Genomic DNA, 22,953 nt, shown 5'->3' with positions numbered 1-22,953 from the left:
GGTGGAGCGTCTTTTTCCTTTTTCTTTCAGGTAAAGAGCACGTGGCGCTCGTAAGAAGACCATACACAAACACTACAGACGATGGATTAAAATGGGGCCTATTTCGGTGATGTTCCCTGGAAGCAATCGACGCCGAGTGGCGCAATTGTGTTGTTTTTGATTAACTTATTTCCTTCGTTGAGCGGTGAGACTAATTTGGAGTACTGTAGCATTTAAATGGACGCTTCCTATCGCTCGGCGGCGTTCGGAAAATCTTCAATCGAGCTGGACAATCGATGGAAACTGGTTCCTCTTTGCATCCCTTTCATAGCAGAAGACCTAGTTTTCTACCAGGGTTTTTGTTTGTGTACTTCTGCCCTGATTTCCTATAGCAAAGAAAGGTTAGTAAAGCCCCCAAAAAAACAATAGATAAATTAAAAATGATTTTCTAATAATAAAAATCTATTGAAACTTTAATTTAAGACATAACTAAAACAAAACTTAGACTACGAACATGTTTTAATTTTCTTCTACTAAACTCAACGAAACACACACAAATAATACCAGGGTATGCAAAAAATTGTCTATAGTTCGAAACATTTTAAATATTCAAATCTCTGTAACTTTTACTTTTAGCTTCGCTATAGAACTAAAAACAAAAATACACTCAATTTGTTTTGTGTTCATAGTCATACGGTTAAAAGTATGAAAGTAAAACAAACAACACTTCAAACACATAAAAACAAACAACACCTCAAAGTTTCTGTGTATGAGTAGTTTCTGTGTAGAATAAACCGGTAATGAAATAATAATACAAATTTGTAGAAAATTTACTGTACCACAGTACATCAGAATTCTAGAACCTGAAAAATTGATTTCAAGTACTCAATGTTCCTCAAACAACTGTATGCCCGTTAAACAAAACGAAAATAAGTTCATTGTGCAAATTAGAGAATTGTGAAAACCGATAAAAATGGCTATATTTGAAAAAAATGATTTTCCTGTTTTTAAAATAAATTATGTTAATGAAACGAGCTATTTAACAATTGTTGGATCTATTACCATTAAGCGTTTTTTTTATTTTTCTTAAATTGTTTTTAATTAATAGATATACTGAAAATTCTTTCAATTTCCTAGCAATAGATAAAAAGAAACTTTGAATTGTATGCTTTTTTCCAACCCATAAACAATTATTCGTCATTCGTGAAGTTGTTACAATACAAAACTAGTCAACATAAAAACGATATTGTTTTCATTAGATAACATCACAAAAGTTGCTGCAACAATTGGTGAGAAAAAAAAGTAATAAAATAGCAAACTTACAAACTGAAAGCCTCCAACCGAAATGTGGCATCGCAAATGCGCAATAAAATGAAATGTATCGCGTTACATGCAACACCCAAATTTGATTGCTCAACGCTTCCTCTATTCTTTACCAATGATCCTCTTTTGGGGCCATATCACAACTTTCCTATCAAGCAAGCTTTCAAATCAAAACGGGCGTGACTTAAAAATCCATTACACCATTACGTACGGGCTTTTCGTTTCGATGTTTCTTCCGAGCACCTGCAGACACACCCAAATATAATTGCGCAGGACCAATGGCCTCGCCGGTGGCAGATGATAATCAAATAAAAACCGATTTCGATGGAATCCCCCGCCGTGTGCCGAAAATGTGGGCACTTACCCGTGCGCCGGTAAAAAGTGAAAAGCGCCACCACACTTTCCCATCCCACCCGGCATGCCAACCGTACTTTTCCGTCCGGCTGGTCTCTACTTCCGATGCCACTTCGATAAGCAAACAGTAAACTTCCCCGTTGCGCCATGGGTGAGTGCGCGTACATTCAACGCTCGGTCGTTTCGGATAAAATTACCTTTGAGGGAGTCAGAAGCAACCACCGAAAGTGCATCTGGCGAGGGTTTTTCTTTTCTTCAATTGTTTGCAGTTCCATCATTGCACCTTTCGGTAAACGGGTAGCTAAGACGTAAAGGGGAGGAGGAGCGTAAGAGGTTCCGGGGATCATGTTGACGATTTGTTACCCATCGCCATTAGGTTTCGTGTAATTGAATCATTTTACTCTCGTGCAGAACGCACCCGTGTGCATGGAAGCGAAACTGCAACTGCAGTGGAAACAAAAGGAGACAAAACAATCGGACCAAAGAGGCAAAGCAAAGAAACCGTTTGACAAATGAGACGATGATATGGACGGGACCGGTGAGAACCTTTCCGGTCTGTTGCATTTCGGAAAAATCTAAGACCCAATCCTTTTATCGTTGCCTGAAGTGGCTGAAAAGATAAACGCAATTGGAAGCACAAGAAACACTAGAAAAACACTCGTTCTCGTTCAATTCGAAACTGTATGTATTCATATACGAGTATTTTTGTATGTTCATTACATTAAAATGATTCAATAACAATGTATGCAGTTTCCCTCTCGTCCTACGGGTTTCGTTGTTTTGTTTTAGTAGATAAAAGTTTATATTTACTCCTCTTCAATTGGAAGCCGCCGGGCTGCTTGCCTCTGGCGGTTGTATTTTTTTTATGGTACTGGTGTTTTCCTTCACGCTCATTTCACTCATTTCGCCCCGAACTCTCACTCTATCTACGTTTTTTTTTTATTATCAGCATATAAGCTCAGTAACAAATTGGAGAAAACGATCTTTCGGCCGGAGAACTTCAATCGAAAGCGAGCGAAGGGAAGAGGAAAAGTAAAAATAACCGAAAAAGATGTGTCGCGTTGGCTTTCCGAAAGGCGAAACTTTTTGCTTGCCCTCCCCTTCCCTGTCCCGAGCCGCCCAAAATTGGCTTGCCGTTTTTATGTTGGTGGTAAAATTTCGCCAACCTGCCTGACGGCCACGGGCGGCTTTCTTTATCTCTCGCCCGTACTCCATGTGCCGCCGTTTAATCCTTTCCGAGCCCCCGACCTCTCCGGTCTGGTAGAGGTTACTTCCTCCTTGTTCGCTTTCTTCCTTTCGCTTCAGCATTATGACTGTTGGAGTAAGATTTTTTTTTGTTTCGGCTTTGTTTTGTTTTGTCTTATACATCTCGCTGTTTCAATGAACTCTCGCCCCCCGGAAGCCCGGTTTTTTTTTCTTACACTCCAGCTAATCCCGCTCCTTCTTTCGCTCGATGGCTTCTTCACGATTGATTGATCATTAAAGTTGACTCTCTACAACATTTTCGGTTGCTTTCTTTCTTAGTACCTTTCGCCGCTCGTTGCTCGTTTCCTTAACTGCCTCCACACGTGGCCATCCCACCACCACCATACCGTACGCACTCGCCCGTTCACACACTCTTCCAAAAACAAAAAGCCCCCGTGCTCAGGGGAGGTTTTTCTCCTTTTTTTCCTTTTCTCTCGCTACCGGCCACACTTTTCCGTTTTCGCTTTCAAGCGTAAAGCTGGTTGTTTTTTTTTTCGTCATCGGTAGGTAATGGGAAATAATGCACGATCGCGATGTGCCTGTTGTCTTCCGCGACGCCACAAATGCTCTTATCGTTCAGGGGTAGGTTGGGGTCTGTTTCACCACATTGAAAACAGTATCATTAAAATGAGCATCACGTCTTTCCCCGTGTCGCCCAAATGCATCGAAAGTGAGTAATGAGCGGCGGTGCAGGGGAAAGATGGTGGCAACGCGTGTTTGTGCGTCACGAACAATTTTCCGATCGCACATTTTCGCACACCCAACCAGTTAGCCACCGATTAACCTCTCCGTCGTTCCGTTCACACCAGATTTCACCTCAAAAACCGAACCGTGAGCTTTTCTAATCGTCATTTTTATTTTTTATTTTTGCTTAACTGCATTCGGGAAAACTCGCACTCGCGAATAAAGAAAACTCCTACCATTACCACCATTACCCTTTTTAATCTCCTTCGCTGCTCGAGGTGTGGTTGTGTTCTTGTGTGTATGTGTGTGTGCGTTGGGGCGTAGTGATTATAATTAAATTATCTAACTACCTAATAAGGCACATTCATTTCTTCTTGTAATTGCATTCACATGCGTCCCGCCCCGCTCGGGGGGCGTCCAGAGGAGGAGGAGGAGGTCAACGAACTCCTTGCGCCCTTTTTCCTTATTTTTTTTTTTGCGAGCGGGTGGCCTTCCATCCACCACCAGTCGGTTGGTGTCTGTGTGTGTGTGTGTGTGTGTTTGATTTCCGGAGTCTATCCAAGTTGATAACATAATGATGGTTCCGAAGAAAGAAAAACGAAAACTCCCGCATGGTGTTATTTTCCTTTCGCTCCTTAACTTGTAACTTGTTGTAAAAACCGATAAAATGAAAACCGAACCTAACGCGGTACCAAAAACACGTGCGTCCTGAAGAGTGTTTTGGTAATGCGGAACCCTCGGGTTGCCCGGTACACTATCTCCTATCGCCGCCTAATGCCATTAGTCTGTGTTGCTGTGTGTGTGTGTGTGTATGCGTTGTTTGTGATGCGATAGTCTACGCTCCAGCTGCACCCTATATGCTGCTTGTATGTTACAAATGTGTTCGTTAAAAGGCCACGCCGTCGGCTCATCTTCTCGGCTTGCCGAACGTCCCGGACGAGCCGGCCACCTCGGACCGGCGGCGCAGCGTCGAGTCGTCGCTCAGCTCGAGCCCGGCCACCATCTGGGCGATCTCGCGCTCCTTCTTGAGGTCGGGCGGGTTGAACTGCAGACTAGCGAGCGAGCCGTGGCTCCGGCTGCGGTGCTCCTGGCGGATCGAGTAGCTGAAGGCGCGCTCGTTCAGGTGGCCCTTGCGCCGGTAGATGCCGGTCCCGCCCGGCGACTCGGCGCCCGACGCGTTGCCCGACGCGTCGTCCAGCCCGGCGGCGGCCGACTGCGCCAGCTTCCGGCTGCTCATCGACAGCGGCCGGCTGTCCGCGAGCGAGCCGCCGTTCGAGGGCGGCGGGTAGGCGAACATGGGCGGCACGACGGGGACGCCGATCGGGATGCTGCCGTTGCTGCCGTTGAGCGTCTTGCTCTTGTCCTTCTTCTTCTTGCTGGTGCGCGGATGCTGCAGGGTCGCGTACTGGGGCGCCATCATCATGGCGGGGAGGGTCATGCCCGCGTGCGGGTGCATGCCCGGGTGCGGGGGGTGCAGACCCAGCGCCGGGTGCATCGCCGGGTGCGGGTGCTGCAGCATGGCCGGGTGCGGGGGGTGCCCCACCAGCCCGCCGTTCATGCTGCGGTGGCCGATCGTGTGGAACTGGCGGCCCGGGACGGGCGGGGGCGGGCCGGCGCCCGGGTGGCCCACCAGGCCGGGGTGGTGGTGGTACAGCATCATGCCGTGATGTGCGGCGGCCGCGGCGGCCATCGCTGCGGCGGGGTTGGCTCCGGCTGCCGGTCCGCCAGCCGACCGACCTAGTGGATTCATGTGCATGGGACGTGGTCTTATAAGCGTACCGGATAAACTTTGACTGCCTACCTGCGCCTGATGCTGCAGCTGCTGTTGCTGTTGCTGTTGGGCCGCACCCTTGGCCGCCTTCTTGTCCTTCTTGGACTTTTTCGGCTCTTCTTTCGGCGGCGGCGGCACCGGCACCGGGGCGCTTATCTGGCGGACGCGGGCCGGCCGGCCCAGCGTGGAGCCCCCGCCCCCGGCCCCGCCTCCACCGCCGCCTCCGGTGCTGCCCCCGAGGCCACCGGGGCCGGAGTAGATATCGTAGTGCCCATCGTTACCAAAGCCGATGCCATCGATCTGATCGGTCGAGCCGTTCCACACCTTGTGGTTCTCGTCGCCGTTGTACAGCGAGCTTTCGCCGTCGTCCACCACCTCCAGGTCCGCGCTGCTCGCGTAAACTGTGGGGAAGAGAGGTCGAGAAGGGCCAACATTAGTATAACAGGTTCAGAAATTTTCAAGTTCAAATCCCTGAAGAGCCTACTAGACTCATAACCTTATCTCAAAAAGAGGTGAATGTATTTTAAAACATACTTCAAAACTTCTGAGTGTAATCGACCTTTATCTTAATAACCAAAACCTGCTTCAAATGTTAGGATTTTGTTGAAACGGATCCAAGACTATTACTAGGTGTTTGTTTGTTTCCATATTTATCAAAACGATATTTAATATGACGAACAGATTATTTCGTCCTTATCCAGCTTCCTGCTTTCGCGAAGATTGTTGAATCATTTCCAAATTACGTGTTGGTTCAAATTTTCATGAGCTTCTACTAATCGATTAAACCGTTTCGAACATAATTATATTTTACATGTCGCTAGCCACAATGCAATAAGTGGTAAGAACTAGGGCACTTTTAAAATTACCAAGAAACAGAAGAATTTGTATTGCAGACTATTTTTTTTGAAAAGCTTTACTAAAACATGTTTTTCGTCACATTTAATCTTTCAATACTTTGCTTAATTAACAAAGATTATTTATTTAAAAACAATAATATTTTTTATTCAAATCAATGTTTGTAACGTTATCAACTTATTATTCTTCATTGAATAACAGTGTTATTTGGAAAACATTACAACTCAAAAAATTCAGTTCTAACAAGCTGTTGAAACATTTTTTTAGTTTTTAGACAATTATTTTGAACAGTTTGCATATTTTTGAGTCTCTTTAGATATAAACTGCGAATTAACCACCTTGTAAATTCATACAAAATAATCCTTGGACACAAAACAAATGATAAATGATGAGAATGTGAAAAATTCGACAAAAATTAACGGTTACATTAAATCCTTTTATAATACCGCTCCTACTTTTGGTCGAAAGACAGAAGGTTGAATTAGCCTCTCAAAATCTAAAACCAGGTATTAAAAGAAAAAGAAAAAGGCAAGCCACTTTATCATCTAACGCTGACGTTTGCTGATAGTGAAGGCTGGTAATTGTTGTATCATATGAAATAAAACAAAACATAGGAAATAGGAAAGGTGTGAAGTGTCCATTCAAAAACTGGTCAGTACTACGCGAAATTAAGACCAGTGCAAAAAAAAGGAAAGTATAACGATTCATTCGGGTATATCCGTTTTTTATACATGCGAACGAAGGAGATTTGTCGTGCAAGATCTTAAAAAATTGCATCATTATTTTAGCTTAATATGAAAAATAATTCCTTGAATGAAGACTCATAAAAAATTAACTCCCAGTACACCTCGATCAATACCTGTACGGTTCTTTAGCATTTATTTTGTGAAAACTATAACGTCCATCAATCGATTAATTTTCCAGAAAGTTTTGACTAGGCCAATTGTTCCGGCAATACATTCCCCCAATAAATCCAATTCCCATGGCACGGACAAAACCCGTCCGTACGACGTCTTCCCGACATTCCGCGGTGAATCAATAATTATCGATTGCAATCTGACATTCCTGACGCTGTATTAAGATGAGCTCATTCCCGCGCACAGCCAACCTGCTAACCCTGTGGCGCACCGGTGCCATTGTTCGGCGATGCTTTGGGCCACAATTGGATCATTACGACAATCAGTTACGTTGAGAACGCGGCCGCTGGAAGGCCTCGAACAATCGACAAGATGTCGGGCGATTTCCCATGCATTTTGTTTCGTTCGTGAAGTGCATGAACTTGAATCTCGGCGGCTCGATGCACGCGGCGCCGAGACGACGGGCAGATGGCGGACAAGCGTGGCGTGTAGCAGTAGCTGCGGAAGAAAGGCAAGCAAGCAACAGACGAGCAGCTCCATCGAGCGAAGCAAATCTAGATCACGAAACTGAAGGCTCATGGTGTTGCCACAGGTTCTTTTCTGCCTTCTTTTTCAAGCGTCTCCACCTCCACGGAAGCCAACCCTTCCGTATGTCTGATGTGGCAGTTTACTTCCTGCCGCCACTTGTTGCTGTTTCCGCCGCATGAGAGGCGAAGGAAAAAAAGGTGCCGGGCTTCTCTAGCGTGACCCAAGCGTTCGAAATAGCCTCGATTCCGTTCTCTGCACTACTATTGTCGTCAGATCCGTTCCCCTCAGAGGCCGGCGCCTTCCACGTCTGCTTGCATCAACTACAACAACAACAACAACAAGGTCAACATGATTCCCACTCACAGGTAAATGATATCTTTGGGCATCGTTCAACGCCCCCCTTCCTTCATCTGAACCAGCCGGGGAAAATGCGAACGGTCACGTCATATCTTCGGCTTTCGTTTCACATTTTCCCACTTGGCGGCTGGGCTTATAATTTCGCTATTTGGAGCAGTTCGTAGAAAGGGCCGCACATTCCGGGACTGTGCCGCTGATTGGGCGGAAATTATTATCTGCACTACCATCTGGCCAGGCCTGAGGCTAGGACGGCGACAAGATTTTCTTGCGTGCTAAAAAAGTTCAAGCATAACGCTATGTATTTCAGTCGTATGCTGTCCGTCTGTTGGAAGACACGTTTTTGATATGAGAACAATGCCACAGTTAATGATTTTTAAGTTGCTCAGATGATTTCACCCTTGCAAAATTGAAGTAAAATTGATAAAATGTCTCTACCAAGTTAACAATCAAATAAACTGGCTGGAAACATTGTGAAAGCTTGCACAAACCATACAACAAACTACCTCTTACATCATGCATCGCTTCAATCACTCTGGCGCAACATGGAAAGGCGGTAGATATGGTCAAACAAATCGTTCGAAGCGTACTTCGCGGACAAACACGTGCTGCCGAAAGTAAAAATATCGAACAAAAGCAAAACAAAATAAACCCTTCGATCAGTGTTCCAACTTAATTGAAACACTGTGCAACGCTTAACGATGGACAGGTTTATGCACGTCATTTGTTTTGTCTTTTTCTTTTCTTTGCCAAAGTAATCGCAATATATTGCTTCTTGGAAGGGTACACAGTGGGACCGTGGACAGAAGATTAGAAATAAAACCTTAAGTAAATTTTAAGCTGCCTAATATATAGTAAGGAAATAAGCGATTGAAAATAACAATTCCAATCCAAGTAAGTTTAAATATTAAATTAATGTATGATCTCAAACAAACAAATGTACTAAAACACACACAAGCCCACACATGCTAACAAAAACTACACAAAGATAAAACTACTACATGTTTTCCTCCTTCCAGATACAGTCTTTAAATAAACATGAGCAAATTGACGTGGGAACCAAGCTCTTCAATAGATCCCCAGGGTTTACTATGCGATTCTTTTTCATCTTCTTTCGTTTATTACTGAAATATGTTTGGAGTATTTCAAGTAAAAAATTATGAAGCTATACAAATTTTCTAAATAAAAACATAAAATTCCTTAGCGCTATCTCACTGTGCAGCGCTTTGTTACAGTTTTTATCGCACAAACCGGGGACTCATAATCACACGCTAGAGTGTGGTGCTTCATAATAGTTCGCCTTCAATCACAATTCACAATGCGCTTTACTTTCGGCACATGCTTTCGGAATGTAGGGAAGGGTGTTAATTTTGTGTCCCTTTTTAGGACGCAACGCAAAGTAGTCGCATTCCTTCGCCAATGAAAATCAATATGAAAGACTTCTGCACTCACATCAAGCGACGAACCCCTCCCGACGAATGCATGGCAGTCGATCAATGGCCGTATTGCGCAAACGTAGGGCACGTGCTGACGAATGGGCACTACGTGGCGCTGATGCCAACAGTTGATTGTTTTCCGATTTGCCTACAGCACCACTGAAGCCCCCTACCCTGCTCCTCATACAACATTAACATTCGAGAGGGTTTTCTAGGCACCGAAGCAGTAGCACTTTTACTATTTGTTTTTTTTTCTACCTCTTCGCTTTCCTTACTGTTGCTTCCTGCATGGGAGTCTTTTTTTATCAACCCTGCTGCTCGGTCAGCTGGAACGCTTATAAATGTCCGATTTTTGTTTTATTAAGTCCGTTCCGGGCGGCAAACCGCTTTTCGGCTCCTTCCCCTTTCCGTGGTCGGCGGCGCTTGCAATTCATGCCATTCGTTGGCGTTGCTCGTTTGGTCAGCCATGGGTGAAGGACCCCATCGATTGGCCACCACCGGGGTAAGGGGGTAGAAATTATGAAATTTGCAGACTTGTAACCCAAACCGAAAACTTGCAAACCATCCAGCCGCCAGCAGTGGCTACAGTTTTTCATGGCCGTTCCACTCAGCCAGTGCTCGTCACCGTTTTTATTGGGGGTGATTGTTGAGCCGACCTTTGAATATGCGTTTGATGAATTTGCCACTCGCGATGGCGACGATGGCGGAGTGTTACGAAACGAGCTGCCCTATGTTCGTAAGGCAATGGGCAGCTTGCAACGCCGTTGTCGTTGAGTTGTACCTACTAAACAAAGCAAGCGCAATCAACGCAGCAGTGAGATGAGTCTGTACTTACCGCCATAGGTCAAGGCTGCCGTGATGAGATGCTTTGAATCATCTGACGAAAGATTGCACAAACATCTCCTCGATGGTAACGGCGCTTGACGCGATGTTTGCTTGCTCAACTGCCCGTAAATCCACATAAATGACTCGTAGATAAAGACGAAACAGACGTTTATAGCGGCCGTTTAAACATGCATTTGATGCGACAATCCGTTTGAAATTAAAAAAAAAATACCGACAGTACTCTGTTCAGAGCTAAATTGTATTGTTTTTATGTGATACCGTTACGACCCAAATTTGCTGACTTGATGGTAACATCAAACAAAATGGTAAGATTTGATGCTACATTTGGGTCCAAAGGAATTTCTAGCTTTATTTTGCTGTATATTCCAGTTCTTGTCTTATAAAACTCGTGGAATCCGTTTGCACCACACAAAATGTTATGAGAATGATTTATATTGCTATAGGATTACGTAACTCCTGTTTTCACTCCCACTCTAGTTCACTGTAAATATATTTTTATCATTCTCCTTTTCAGCTAGTTTTGCTAAAAAACATCTTTCGAACCAACCTACAGTTGTCTGCAAATGTAACCGACAGTTTTAACAATATTTTCTATTTATTTGCTGTGTTCTGCTCACCGAGTTGCAACTTTTACGCTGAAACAGCCAAAGTTATGCAGTGCTTTGTAGAATGGAATATCGTTCAACTTAAATGTAATTACTAAAATATAGAGAAATTTGTCACTCAGCCAGAATATTTTGGCTTTGTTGAATATTATATTGAAACTAAAATTCATCCATGGAAATTGGCTCTCACCAGCATACGAAAACAAACTTACATTCTTAACCGAATTTGTTTTGCGACTATAAACAAGCAATTTGTCGACAACTTTCTTGATTCCACCAATTTCCACACTTTTTAACTATCATTTCGTATAGTACTCAACTAAATTCCATCTTTAATGAACACCAAAAACATGCTAATAGTCCAAAAAAAAAACTTTCAAGGCCTCCCAACTCCTCGTTCGTTATGACAGATCACTATGGTCACAGCATTGTGGCCAATTTACACCCATTAGAAACTCCGCACAACAATAGCACAATTTGTCAGTCACGATTGACACCTTGCTCGAGAATCGATTTCATCTCCCCCAAACTTATTTTCACAACCATTTTTTTGTCAGCCATCCAATCCAAGCCTTCCCTCCGTTACGATCTCGGCCAGGCCACGAACACGTAGTCAAGTGTCCCGGTCAGAAAACCGGTTTTTTACCGACTCGCACGCAAGCTCTCTGGTTTAGCACCGTCCCCGAAAAGCCCCGAAAGGTACAGGTTGTTAAAAAAGTGGGGAAAAACACATTAGCCTTCCTTATCTGAGCTGCGTATCTGCGGGCATCTGCATCGTTCGGCCGGCCCGTCAGGATACGTGTACGTTCTTTGACGTCGTTCTGCGCCAAATTCCTGCGCCAATGACATCGGAAGGTCAGCCGGTTGTGGCGAAACGACTAATTTGCAACGACTGCAACGACGACCCATTGCGTTGTGTGTTTGCTGCGGTGCATGTGTTGTGCGTTTGACGCCGTGAAGGAATTCGATCGTTTAGCAGCGATTGGCTGCATTTGGATTGACCTACGCAAACTTTCATAGTTAGCCTAATTTGACGGCGTGGGGCGACACGCTCATGGTCACACTGGTCTCCTACGAATTTTTAAGTAAGCAAAATAGAGCCACTCTCCTCAGCAAGAGCGGGTGGGTTGCTCGAAAAGGGGTCGGTTCGAAATCGAAACCCCCTCGTGGGGTTCTAGTGGAGTTGGCCGGTGGCCGATACTTACGATTCTTCACCGTGTACGCATCGCCGACGCCGTTAATTGGCTGCCTGCCAACGCCGACGCTGTTGAGCGTGGTCGTGCTACCGGCACGTGACCGCCAGCCCTCGCCGGTGCCGTTCGACTTGCCACCGATCGTTCCGTACACGCTGTTGGAGCTGCCCGCGCTGCCGGAGCCGCCCTCGAGCTGGCGCGCGTACGAGTTGTCGGCGTACGCGTGGAAGCAGCAGCGCACCAGCGCGTTCGCGGCCGCCTCCCGCTTGCAGATGAACGTGTGACACTCCAACACCTTGATGCCGGTGGTGCGCCGCAGGATGGCCGCGAAGATGGGCGGATGCTGGGCGCGCGGGGTGCGCGCGAACGGCGAATCGAGCGGCAGGAACTTCGGTTCCGGGTTGCTGTTGCCGCGCTCGGGGATGAGCACCTGGCGGACGGCGGCGCAGTAGTGCAGCGAGTCGATCGGGAAGAAGCGCGTCACCTGCTTCCGGTTCTCGTCCACGTTCTCCAGCAGGATGCCGTTCGACCAGACGCTCAGCCACGAGTCGATGCCCTTCGCGCCGATCGCACCCTCCGAGGGGTAGAGGCTGCGCAGCGGCTCCTGGATGCCCTGCAGGCCGTCCTTGCTCTGGCGGGGCACGGCACTGCCCAGGTACAGCACCCGGCAGCGACAGATCGGTGTCGACTCGCCCATGTTTGGCGCGTCCTTCATAAGCACCGCGCGATCCCTTTTCGGGGGCCCTTGCTTTCGCTAGTGTTACGTTCGTTCACCGACACTTGGTGCAAACAGCAGGTCACTTGTTTGGTTTGCTTTTCGTTCACTTTATCACTTCACCGCACTTGCTTCACTCTGGCATCGAACGCACCAACACTAAGCACCAACCCTGGCAGGAACGTCCCAGCAAAAGGGTACCATTTTTCACTCAACCAAATGAAATGGAGAACAAGAACTAGAAGCAATCAAAAATAAAATGCATTTAATAAAATTTATATTACAGCAAACTAATTTTAAACACATCAAGATAAACTGTTTTAAAACAGAAAACAAAAACTTTGTCACGAGATTTTGACACTGACAGGTTTGTATGTTTTGTATATTTGAAGATCTACTTCAGTGCGATCGAATTTTCTCGGACCACAAGAAGAACACACAAAGCTCCGGAAAGACCTCTTACACCTCCACCGCCACAACCACACGCAAGCCAGACCGACGATCATCCCCTGTGCTGGCGCACTCGATCGCACCTACACAGGCACAATTAGGGGTAGCTTTTTTCACTAGCCACGGCCCATGGCATCAACATTCCAATCACCTGAGAGCGACCTCTCGCTCGCACGTACTGCCTCCGTCCAGCCTCGAGCGCAGGAATCGTTCTCTGCGACCGGTCCTACACACTTTCGGTTGTTCAGGTTCCAGGACAAGGCTACCATTGCAAAAAAATACACCACACTACAAAATACCCGCACCCTTCATTGCATTCGACAGCACCGAACGAACGCTTCTTCGTATGCTTTCTTTCGCCGCCAATCGGCCACCAGTTCACGGCGCGTTCGTCACTTTGAGCGCGTTGAAATCTTTCGTTCTTTTTTGTCACCAGATTGCTGCGCGCAGCGTTTCGCTAGAGCATTCGCACCACGTCAGCACGCGGTGCTGCTATAGCGGAGCGAGATCAAGGTGACATTTTTATTCACCTTTCGTTCGCCACGATTGACACGATGACGTTCCAACGAAGAACGTTTCCGTTTGTCGGAACCTTATATTAGTAACACACTCACGTTGCAGACCGAGGTATTTCCGCTTTCTGCCAAACGGCCACTAGAGGTCCTCTTCCGGGGCAATCTTCCACTGGCTCCTCAGGGGTCACACACCACCTTCTGAGACCCCAGAAGCAGCGACAAACGGTGCTCACTGTACACGGGCAAGGGCGCACGGACCGTGTGTTGCCACGGCAAAGGTTCACTCTGGAATGGCTCACGCGATTGTCGACGTGTATTTTTTTCGGAACCGGACGGTCGCCGCTGATCGCGGCTCACGGGTACATACGCAGCGGCACCAAAGCCACAACTACATAGGTTGGCGGGTACCTCAAGACGAACGCATACTTGGCACTTTCTTACCTTGCCTTAGGCTGTGGTCTACTCGACTTATAAATGGTAAGAACTAAGACAAAATATCAAATTCGGGTTACAGCAAACAGGCTGGGAATTGGCAATGATTGTTTGAGACCAATAATAGATAAAATTTTATGTAAATTTCCTAAACTTTAAAATTAAATTATATTTACTTCAACATAGCTTTGTTAAATTTCACTATGAACTAACCAAAATGAACATTTGACTGTGAATATTAAAGATATTTTTACTTATTTCACTCAATTTTTAAGAAAAACCGCTTAAAACATGGATGAAAGTTCGTAAAGTGCAAAATCACATTTGCGGCCTATTTAGCTCATATTACAGAATCGTAGACCTCTGCTTAAACTTTGGGTTAAGGTGATCGTTCGAGGTATTTGTGTGATTGCCGACCAACTTCATCTACTCCACGACATGCCTTGATCTATGCCACAGCATAGTCTACAAACACACATACGCATCTCGTCTTGGCGATGTTTTTTCACGCGATGATTATGAACCCGGAAATATGTATGTTTAGAACTAAATGAATTTTCCAAATATTTAGGATGCACTCCATGCAAAATTGCAACAAACAATCGAAGTAATACGGACGAAAGTTAACGACACGAAAAATGTACGATCATGCACTAATCATAACTGCAGCAATTCCGATTGAAAAGGTTTGTATCCCAGCTACAATTGTACAGTGTTTTTCTAGCAAATCTATCTCTATGTCATGAGGTTATAACTCATCAGCTTATTTCGATTGGTTAAGATAAAGATTTTTTTTTTAATATTTAGGATGTCCAAATATCTATTTGTCTTGACTATTTACCATATGTGTACGGAGTTGGCTGCAAATTGAATTCAAAACTCAATTCAAATTCGGTCGATTTTCTAACTGGCAGTCGCAAACTCCCTAGGTTTGTTGGTGGCATATTTTATTCAACAAAAGGTATTCGAATTGAATTCAACAGTCTCACCATTTAGTATGATAGAATCGACCAACTTGTTGTAATAAAAATATTGTATAGATGATCAAAGTTTGATTGGGCAGTCTTAAATATGAAAATTCTGTGCACTCAACACTAATTAAAAAATCCCAACAAATGTTCGCTACAATATGGCATTTACAAAAATACAATGTACCGTATGCGTGATAATATTGGCACCATCGCACTAATATGGTTCCCGTTTGACCTGGGCATACAAAACCTTGGCTTTCTTCACATCCACTTAATCCTTAACTTGCAAATGTCGCAAAATGGTATTACCGTTACCATTGGAGTATTCAGGTGGACCGTTGAAAGGGTCTTGGACAGGGAAATAGTCGAATAACTATATTTAAAGGTATCTAATGTGCACACGTGGTCAGTTTGGACCCGGACGGTTATTCCATCAGTAAACAAGAAGATCAAACGGAATTCAGTCTATTCGATGGCAAAAGTACTCGGTATCAATAATCTTAAGGTAAGGAATATCTTAAGGAAAGGTTGTGGGGCGAAGTCAAGGGCTCCAAAAACCATTCTCACATCCGCATACGGGTTGAAGAAAATTTTAAATTTCCTAAGACGAACCAATCTCGTCAACCTCTTTACTGACAAAATCTGGTAAACGATCGTTTCAGTATTTAATTCTGGAACCGACCACTACATTAGTTTTCACGCAGCAAAAGACGTGCACGACAAGCGTAGAAACGTCAAGACCAATTAACCTGCTAGTGTCATGATGTTTGGAATGGTTATGAATGGATCCGTTGTTCATTTCACGTGGAGAACGTGGAGCAAAATAGTTCTATTTCAACAAGATGGACCCACGCATATAAAATTGGTTGCAGGAACATCTTATGACCTGGTCGAAAGATATGTGGCCGCCATCCTGGATTCCTTGGATATGGCGCTTTATGAAGGCCAAGGCTTGCTCTAACAGCCACCCAGGTATGACAAAAATCCGAGAAACATTGACCAGTTCTTGGAGAGAAATTTATCCAAGTTACATTTTTAGAACCTGCAGCGCATTCCGAAAGCGTAAGAAGACTATAACGGCCACAAATGGCAACTCAATCGAAGATGTGCTTAAAAACATTGACAAACATTTCCCTTTAAAAGAAATAAAAAGCTACATCTTAATTTTTTTAGGATATTTCAAATTTTGTTATTGCCAAATGGTGCAAAGATTATCACGCATACGGTACTGTCTACTTTGAACAAAATAAAATTGAAACAATGATTCATGAAACAACGCAGCGATAATCTAACAAATTAGTCACAAAAAGTCACATACAAAAATGTCACTTGAACAAATTTGAAGAGAAAACTGGAGAACATATTACCACTGTGTTCATGCATGTGTTTATTATTTTATTTTACTGCAATTCGATTAATTTCTGTAGACATCAGTGAAGTTATAAGGTCAAACGCATAATGTAAATTAATGATATTGGTAGAATAAGTGAAAATAGCTTCTACTCTCTGCTAAATGTCCCATATAACGGCCGTAGCAGTTAGACCTATACAACGTTTCTCGCTTCGTTAGCTCTTGTTCGTGCAGCTATCCGCATCCTTCACGAGGCTTTTACTTGTCTGCACATCGCCACAATTAGTGCTTAATCATGCATTAATCTATGCGCTAGACGCTCAATCGACGGAGGCACACGTACACGCCTTCTTGTTTACATAATCGATCGAGCGACAAGTGTCTAGCTCACGCGGAAAATGGCGGGACGATTTTATGTCGACCGCGTTGTGTGATGTACCCTTCGCTCGAGAAAAACTGTAACACCAACCCTCCTCCCCCTCCGGGTGGCATTGGGCTCATGAAAGGGGAAAATCCACCCTAAGCCAACGCATAAAGTGCGCGAAATTATCCGTTGGGCCGCAGTGGTTCCCCTTCTTGACCATCCCCTTCCCCGAGACGACGTAGTGATGCACCATCGCGATGCACCGATTGCATGAGCAAGGACCGCTCACGGTCCGAGTGCCGGCGCCGTGGGGCAAGTGCGAGTTTTCACTTGCCGCCTTTGCGTTCAAGTGCGTCTGAAAGGGACTGGTAGGGCTAGGGTTGGAAGCATCGCCAACGAATTACGTAGTTGCATTCTGGGGGCTCGCCCGGTGCGTTGAGCTGTAAGGCTCCGGCGGGCGGTCGGTCAGTCAGTTTTCCTTCCAATCCCGTCGAGTGAGGCAGTCACAAGTCAGTCAGAACCGTCGGTGCGAGGGTCGGTCAGGATGATCACGCTACTGTTGTTCGGCATTGGTGTGCTGTCGCTGTACGCGTACTGCAAGATAAAGTTTAAGTTCGCGGAAAAGATACCGTGCGTGGAGCCGATGCGACCGTTCTTCGGCAATGGGCTCGAGTTTGCGCAGAAAAACTCCTACGAGATATTCAAGAGCATCACGCGCGCGTACAAGGACAACAAGCGCATCTTTAAGATCTGCTTCGGACCGATCCCGGTGATCTGCCCCACGCACCCGGACCTGATACAGAAGGTGATGACCGATACGGCGACCATCGACAAGCCCTTCGTGTACGATTTCATGCGCGTGGACCACGGATTGCTCACGGCGAAGTGTAAGTGTCGAAAGATGTGCTCTACCGCCAGCAGCGGGGAACTTGCTGGAAAATTCACCAGTGCTTCGTGGAGTGCTGTTTGTTGTGTAAATAGTGAACTAATTAGCTCTAACAGAAGGGTGGAAATTTACTAAGTTGTAACGCATTTGAACACAGTAGCTGCTCGCCGAAATAGTTTCAAGTTTTACTCATAGATAATGCTACGACTTGTTTTGATGATCGTACTCTAAAGAGTGTGCAACGAATTAAAAAATTTTTATTGTATTAGGCATCCGAAAAAAATACCCAGGGATTGCTAAACGTAACGTTATTAAACTAAACGAGCAATCGGCAGGCCTCCGTCATATTATGTCGCACCGGAAAAAGTGTAAAGGATTTTATTATTAAGGTCGGTAAATGTGTCGAAAAGATCAGTTCACAAACTTTAAAAGTGTAGTGCATCATTAAACTTAGAAAAATAATTGTTAAACCTGATTAGGATATGGTTAAAACCATCAAGGTTCAGAGTTTAACGATGCCTGGTGGGTGTAACTTTGAACAACTATTTTTGAAGATAAAGAGCGGTAATTTTCTTTTAGGCTTGCCTGATTCTTAACAACCCATATGAATCGTTCATTCTTCTTTTCCGTTTCAATAAATTGTGCAAAATTAAATGACGGTGACCAACCGATTGCTCGATAAGTTCTATGTCATTGCGTCTAGTAACTCGTGGGTATTTTGATTCTGGCACCTTTTACAATAATCTTTTCAATGCTGTCAATTTTTTTTTTCAATATTGTGAAGCAAATGTGAGAAAAAAATTGGATAAATTTACTACTAAAATTGTTCACGCATCCTGTACAATCAAGAGTTGATGCGAGTTATAGACAATTTATTATATTTTCTTCAAAAGTAAATTGTCACATCATATCCCGAGTTACCCAAGTGGTGTTTAATTGTCTAATTTTGCTTTATATTTATGTAACCAAACAGATTCTTGCCGTGTTATGCATACTGGTACAGAGTTGGAGTAAGATTAAAATTCCATTATTCCTGGTTACCATTGTTGGTTTTCTATTCGTATAGGCTTTATGCCTACCCAGTAAGGGCTTACTAGACTTGTTCCCTTTGAATACGTGAATAGTCGACTCGAACCCACACCGACGAGATTATGCCTCAGCACTCGTGAGCCGATTTTCTAACCCTTCTCGGCTTCTTTCATTTTATACCAACACCCGCACATCTAGTCCTTTATATTTCAAGTAAACCAACTCATCAGGTTTATTCTAAACTTGTAAACTTTTATTCTAACAAAGTTTACATTTCCATCTATAAATAAATACGATTATCACTATTGCCAAACTCTTGTTTATCGGTGATTCGTTTCGATCTTATTCTTAGTTTATTTCAAGGTCGTAGTGTTGGTCAATTCTGTGACAAGAAATAGTACATTCTAGAGTATGCTTTATGCCTGAATGACAAGCATTAACTAATTGCAAACCAAATCATCATTCAATGTTATGTTTACAAAATTTGTGCTTAGTCCTCTTTTGAGTAATTTTGTTTGTGATTGTGTGTCTTCAACAGAAAACAGCTTTCAAGTTGGGCTAAACTGGTTTAGTTTTCAAATTCATTATCTTTAAAAACTTTTGCAATTGTGCTTAGCTTAAAAATTTGAGTCTAGATGGACGTCTTTCAATCTGTGTTTAAGATAAGATGTAAGTTTTCTTTAAAAGTTTTATGTTCGCATTTCCTGACAATTTACTTTGTCATAACTTACTCAGTATCCATAGATTACTTTCACTAGTAATCAATCAAATCAATTACCTTCTTTTAAGCACCGAACGCAACCTTTACCTGTCCTGTTTTCCACTCGCAGAAATTAGCTTGAACCATAAAGAAAATCCAGTTTCCCCCCGTAAGCGGACAGCGCAAACATAGCAACGCATTTACGCACAGGGACATAATCGACATGACGATGGACATGGAATCTTATCGACAAAACTGTCGCACATTACGTGAAGTGTATGACGCCAAGTTACAAACAACCTTAGCCTAGTTTTCTTGAACCAACTACCACAGTCGCCGAAGAAGACATAAGTAGTTCTTTCCTTTTTTTCTTGGATTTTCGTTGACATGTCATAAAATGAAATAACATGTCAGTCATTTTCCGTAACGGCACCGTTCAAGTAACTGGCAATTGCCATTCGCTTCGAAAGTAGTTATGTTTAACACGTTAACTGCCAATGTCCTATATAGTGGGTGACAGGCAATTCGGCACTTGCCACGAAACTCATGAAGTATTCCACCAGTAGGCACTAGAAGTTGGATAGTACGCTGTATAAGAGGTAAAACAATAATGCTTAAAGAAGTTAATTCAATTTGTAATTGGGGGCAATTCTTAGCATTAGCTATATAACAAAATTTAATCACAAATGATTGTTCTTAAAAATGTTCTAAAACGCTTGGCAGTCCAGGCCTTGGTCACAGCTTTACGAATGCGCATGTTTTTGCCTTTTTCATCTGTCAACTAACACATTTTTTACTAAAATAATATTTTAGTTTTTGAACATCCCAATCATATGAGCGTAAGATAACATTAATATCCATTAGAGCCAATAATTGAGATTGATGAATAAAAACGCAAGAGTCTGCGGCAAGAATAAAAATCGTTTGAAGTTTAGTACAGAAAACAGAAGATACTCATATTGTCACTGGTGACAGCCCCCATCTTTTCTAAGGGAAAAATGTAAACGCATGTTTTTGAGTAAAGGTATGACCAGGTTGGCTTGATAAGTGACTGGGCTTTTTGATCAGGTTTTGGAAAAATATATAAGGATGGCAAATACATGTCTGTTTTAATCTTACAAATTAAATATTTTTACGCTCTTGTTTGTTCTATATAATAATTAGATATACCCTTAAAACAAAATATTTACTGTTTCAAAGAGCGACTCCCAAGAAGAAATTATTAGTTTTAGAAATAATCTATATCTGTGACCTCATTTTTTCCAATATTCGGATGAACGGATGAAAATAAAACTACATTTTCGATGTGTTCGAACTGTTTCAACTACAGATGACGAGTGGCGCGTGCATCGAAAAGCGCTCAATCCCACATTCAACACGCGCATCCTCAACAGTTTCATCCCGATCTTTAGCGACTGCGCCAGCAAAATGGTCGCCAGCATGCACGCCCATCGTGTTGATAACAAACCGATCAACATGCTGGAGTTCACCTCGCCCTGCACGCTGGAAATGATCTGTCGCACTTCACTCGGCGGGAAGGTGCTGGAACGCGAAGGCAAGCAGGAGTTTATCGAAGGACTTGAAAAGTAGGTATCGCAAAGTCTGTAGTTAGGATTTGTAAATCGCCAGAAAGGGTTTGTACAAATCCAGACAAGCATACATTGGACTGAGTTTACATTACTAAATATAAACTTTACATTGAGAACCGGATAAACATCTTTTTCGGAAAATAGTTCCCTTCCATGTTGTTTAACTTTCTGATCGGATATCGTTTTCAAAATCCTTGCACTGAATTTATACGCTCGCCTCTTTCGGATGCGGCAACCGGTGATTTCACCCTCGTAGTATCCTTCACAATGTCGGCCTTCGGATGTTCAACGCGAACCTTCACCCGGACTTTGTCTACAAGTACACTCGCTTCTACCAGGCCGAAATGGCGTCCCGCAAGGTCTGCTACGCTTTCACGGACAAGGTAACACGTATTTTGCGCAGTTTTTCGCGCGAACTCTCGCTAATCCCGGGCTGGGTATCCTTCCTTCGCGCAGGTGATTGCGGAAAAGCGGGCCGAGTTTGAGAAGAAACTCCAACGCACGGCCGCCGATGGCAACAACAACCACGGCGCGGAGGTGGACGAGAACGGCAACGTCGTCTTCGAGGAGGAAGAAGACGATATGCTCAGCTACAAGAAGCCGCAAATCTTCGTCGACCAGCTGCTGACCATACCGATCAACGGTAAACCGTTCACGCACGAGGAGATCACCGATCACATCTACACGATGATAGCGGCCGTAAGTGGGCGCCCGAAGCCAGCGTTCTAGTCGTGCGCTTTTCTAAATCCATTCCTTTCGTTCTAGGGCAACGAAACATCGGCGACCCAGGCCGCCCACGCCTGCCTGCTGCTGGCCATGCATCCGGAGGTGCAGGAGCGGGCGGCGGCCGAAGTGTGCGAGCTGCTGGACGGTGGCGCAGAGTGCACGCACGAGACGCTCAAGCAGATGGTGTACCTCGAGCGGGTAATCAAGGAGTCGCAGCGACTCTGCCCGGTGGCCGCCATCTACGGACGTAAGGCGATCGCACCGATCCAGCTGGACGAGTTCGTCATCCCGAAGGGTTTCATCCTGCTGCTGAACGTGTTCGCGCTGCACCGGCAGAAGGAGTACTGGGGTCCGAACGCGGACCGCTTTGATCCGGATCACTTTCTGCCCGAGCGCGTCAAGCAGCGTCACCCTTACGCCTACCTGCCCTTCAGCGGGGGCCCACGCGGTTGCATCGGCAGTCGGTACGCGATGATGAGCCTGAAGATGATGCTGTCGCAGATCCTGAAGAACTTCCGCCTCTCCACCGACATTCCGTACGAGAAGATGGAGTTCAAGTTCAAGGTGTCCATGCATCTGGCGTTCGAGCATCTGATCAAGCTGGAACCTCGTGGTTGAACCATATTTTCTCACCTTCCAACCACAACTCTTCACTCTTCAAATCATTTTAAAACAGTTTAAAAAATGCAAACACACCCTTTGCATCAGTCCAATGGATGTTGTTTAAGCTTCAACGAACCACAAACGTTTCATATGTTAAAGGAGAAAAAGCATTGGCAGCCCGTTTGCCTAACCGTTATGGACCAGTTTTTGGTATGCCAAGACACGCCATAGAACTTTTGTTTTCCACCAAACACGCAACGAACAATTCGATTAGATAATTTTACGGGCCAGCCGCATGTACACAAATCGCGGTGTAGAAGAAAAAAAAGGGCAGTTACAAGGTGAGACCAGGGCGGGCAGTTTTTAGTTCTTTTTGCCGTCTTGTTTTTTACTTACTTTTTACTCTTTCTGTTCCACTCTCCTGATTACTCGTTACAGTGAAGGTGTAGTAAAACTCAATTGTTGATGCTAAAAACCCAAAAAATATTTATAGTAATGTATTTGAACACTATTGAAATAGCTTTGGGCTTTATGTTTCGAAATATTTCCGCCGTCTATTGAATGCTGTATGCTATTTTAACAGTTTAGTTAT

General features: G+C 44.4%; 2 protein-coding genes across 2 annotated transcripts; one reads left to right on the top strand and one right to left on the bottom strand.

The window, feature by feature from the left end:
* Positions 1 to 4,492: 4,492 nt before the first annotated feature.
* LOC131290023 (uncharacterized) lies at positions 4,493 to 12,745 on the bottom strand. Its single transcript, XM_058319401.1, has 2 exons — positions 12,043 to 12,745; positions 4,493 to 5,757 (listed from the first exon to the last, which is right to left on the bottom strand). The coding sequence occupies exons 1-2, from the start codon at positions 12,743 to 12,745 to the stop codon at positions 4,493 to 4,495; spliced, it is 1,968 nt and encodes a 655-aa protein (XP_058175384.1).
* Positions 12,746 to 17,372: 4,627 nt separating this feature from the next.
* On the top strand, positions 17,373 to 22,376 carry LOC131284651 (cytochrome P450 4c21-like). The gene is made up of 5 exons (XM_058313515.1): positions 17,373 to 17,715; positions 20,774 to 21,029; positions 21,289 to 21,415; positions 21,489 to 21,731; positions 21,798 to 22,376. The coding sequence occupies exons 1-5, from the start codon at positions 17,373 to 17,375 to the stop codon at positions 22,374 to 22,376; spliced, it is 1,548 nt and encodes a 515-aa protein (XP_058169498.1).
* The last annotated feature ends 577 nt before the right edge of the window (positions 22,377 to 22,953 follow it).

Source organism: Anopheles ziemanni, chromosome 3 (assembly GCF_943734765.1).
Source record: "Anopheles ziemanni chromosome 3, idAnoZiCoDA_A2_x.2, whole genome shotgun sequence".
NCBI classification, from domain to species: Eukaryota; Metazoa; Arthropoda; class Insecta; order Diptera; family Culicidae; genus Anopheles; species Anopheles ziemanni.
Note: the sequence above shows the minus strand (reverse complement) of the source record. Positions and strands in the feature narration are given on the sequence as shown.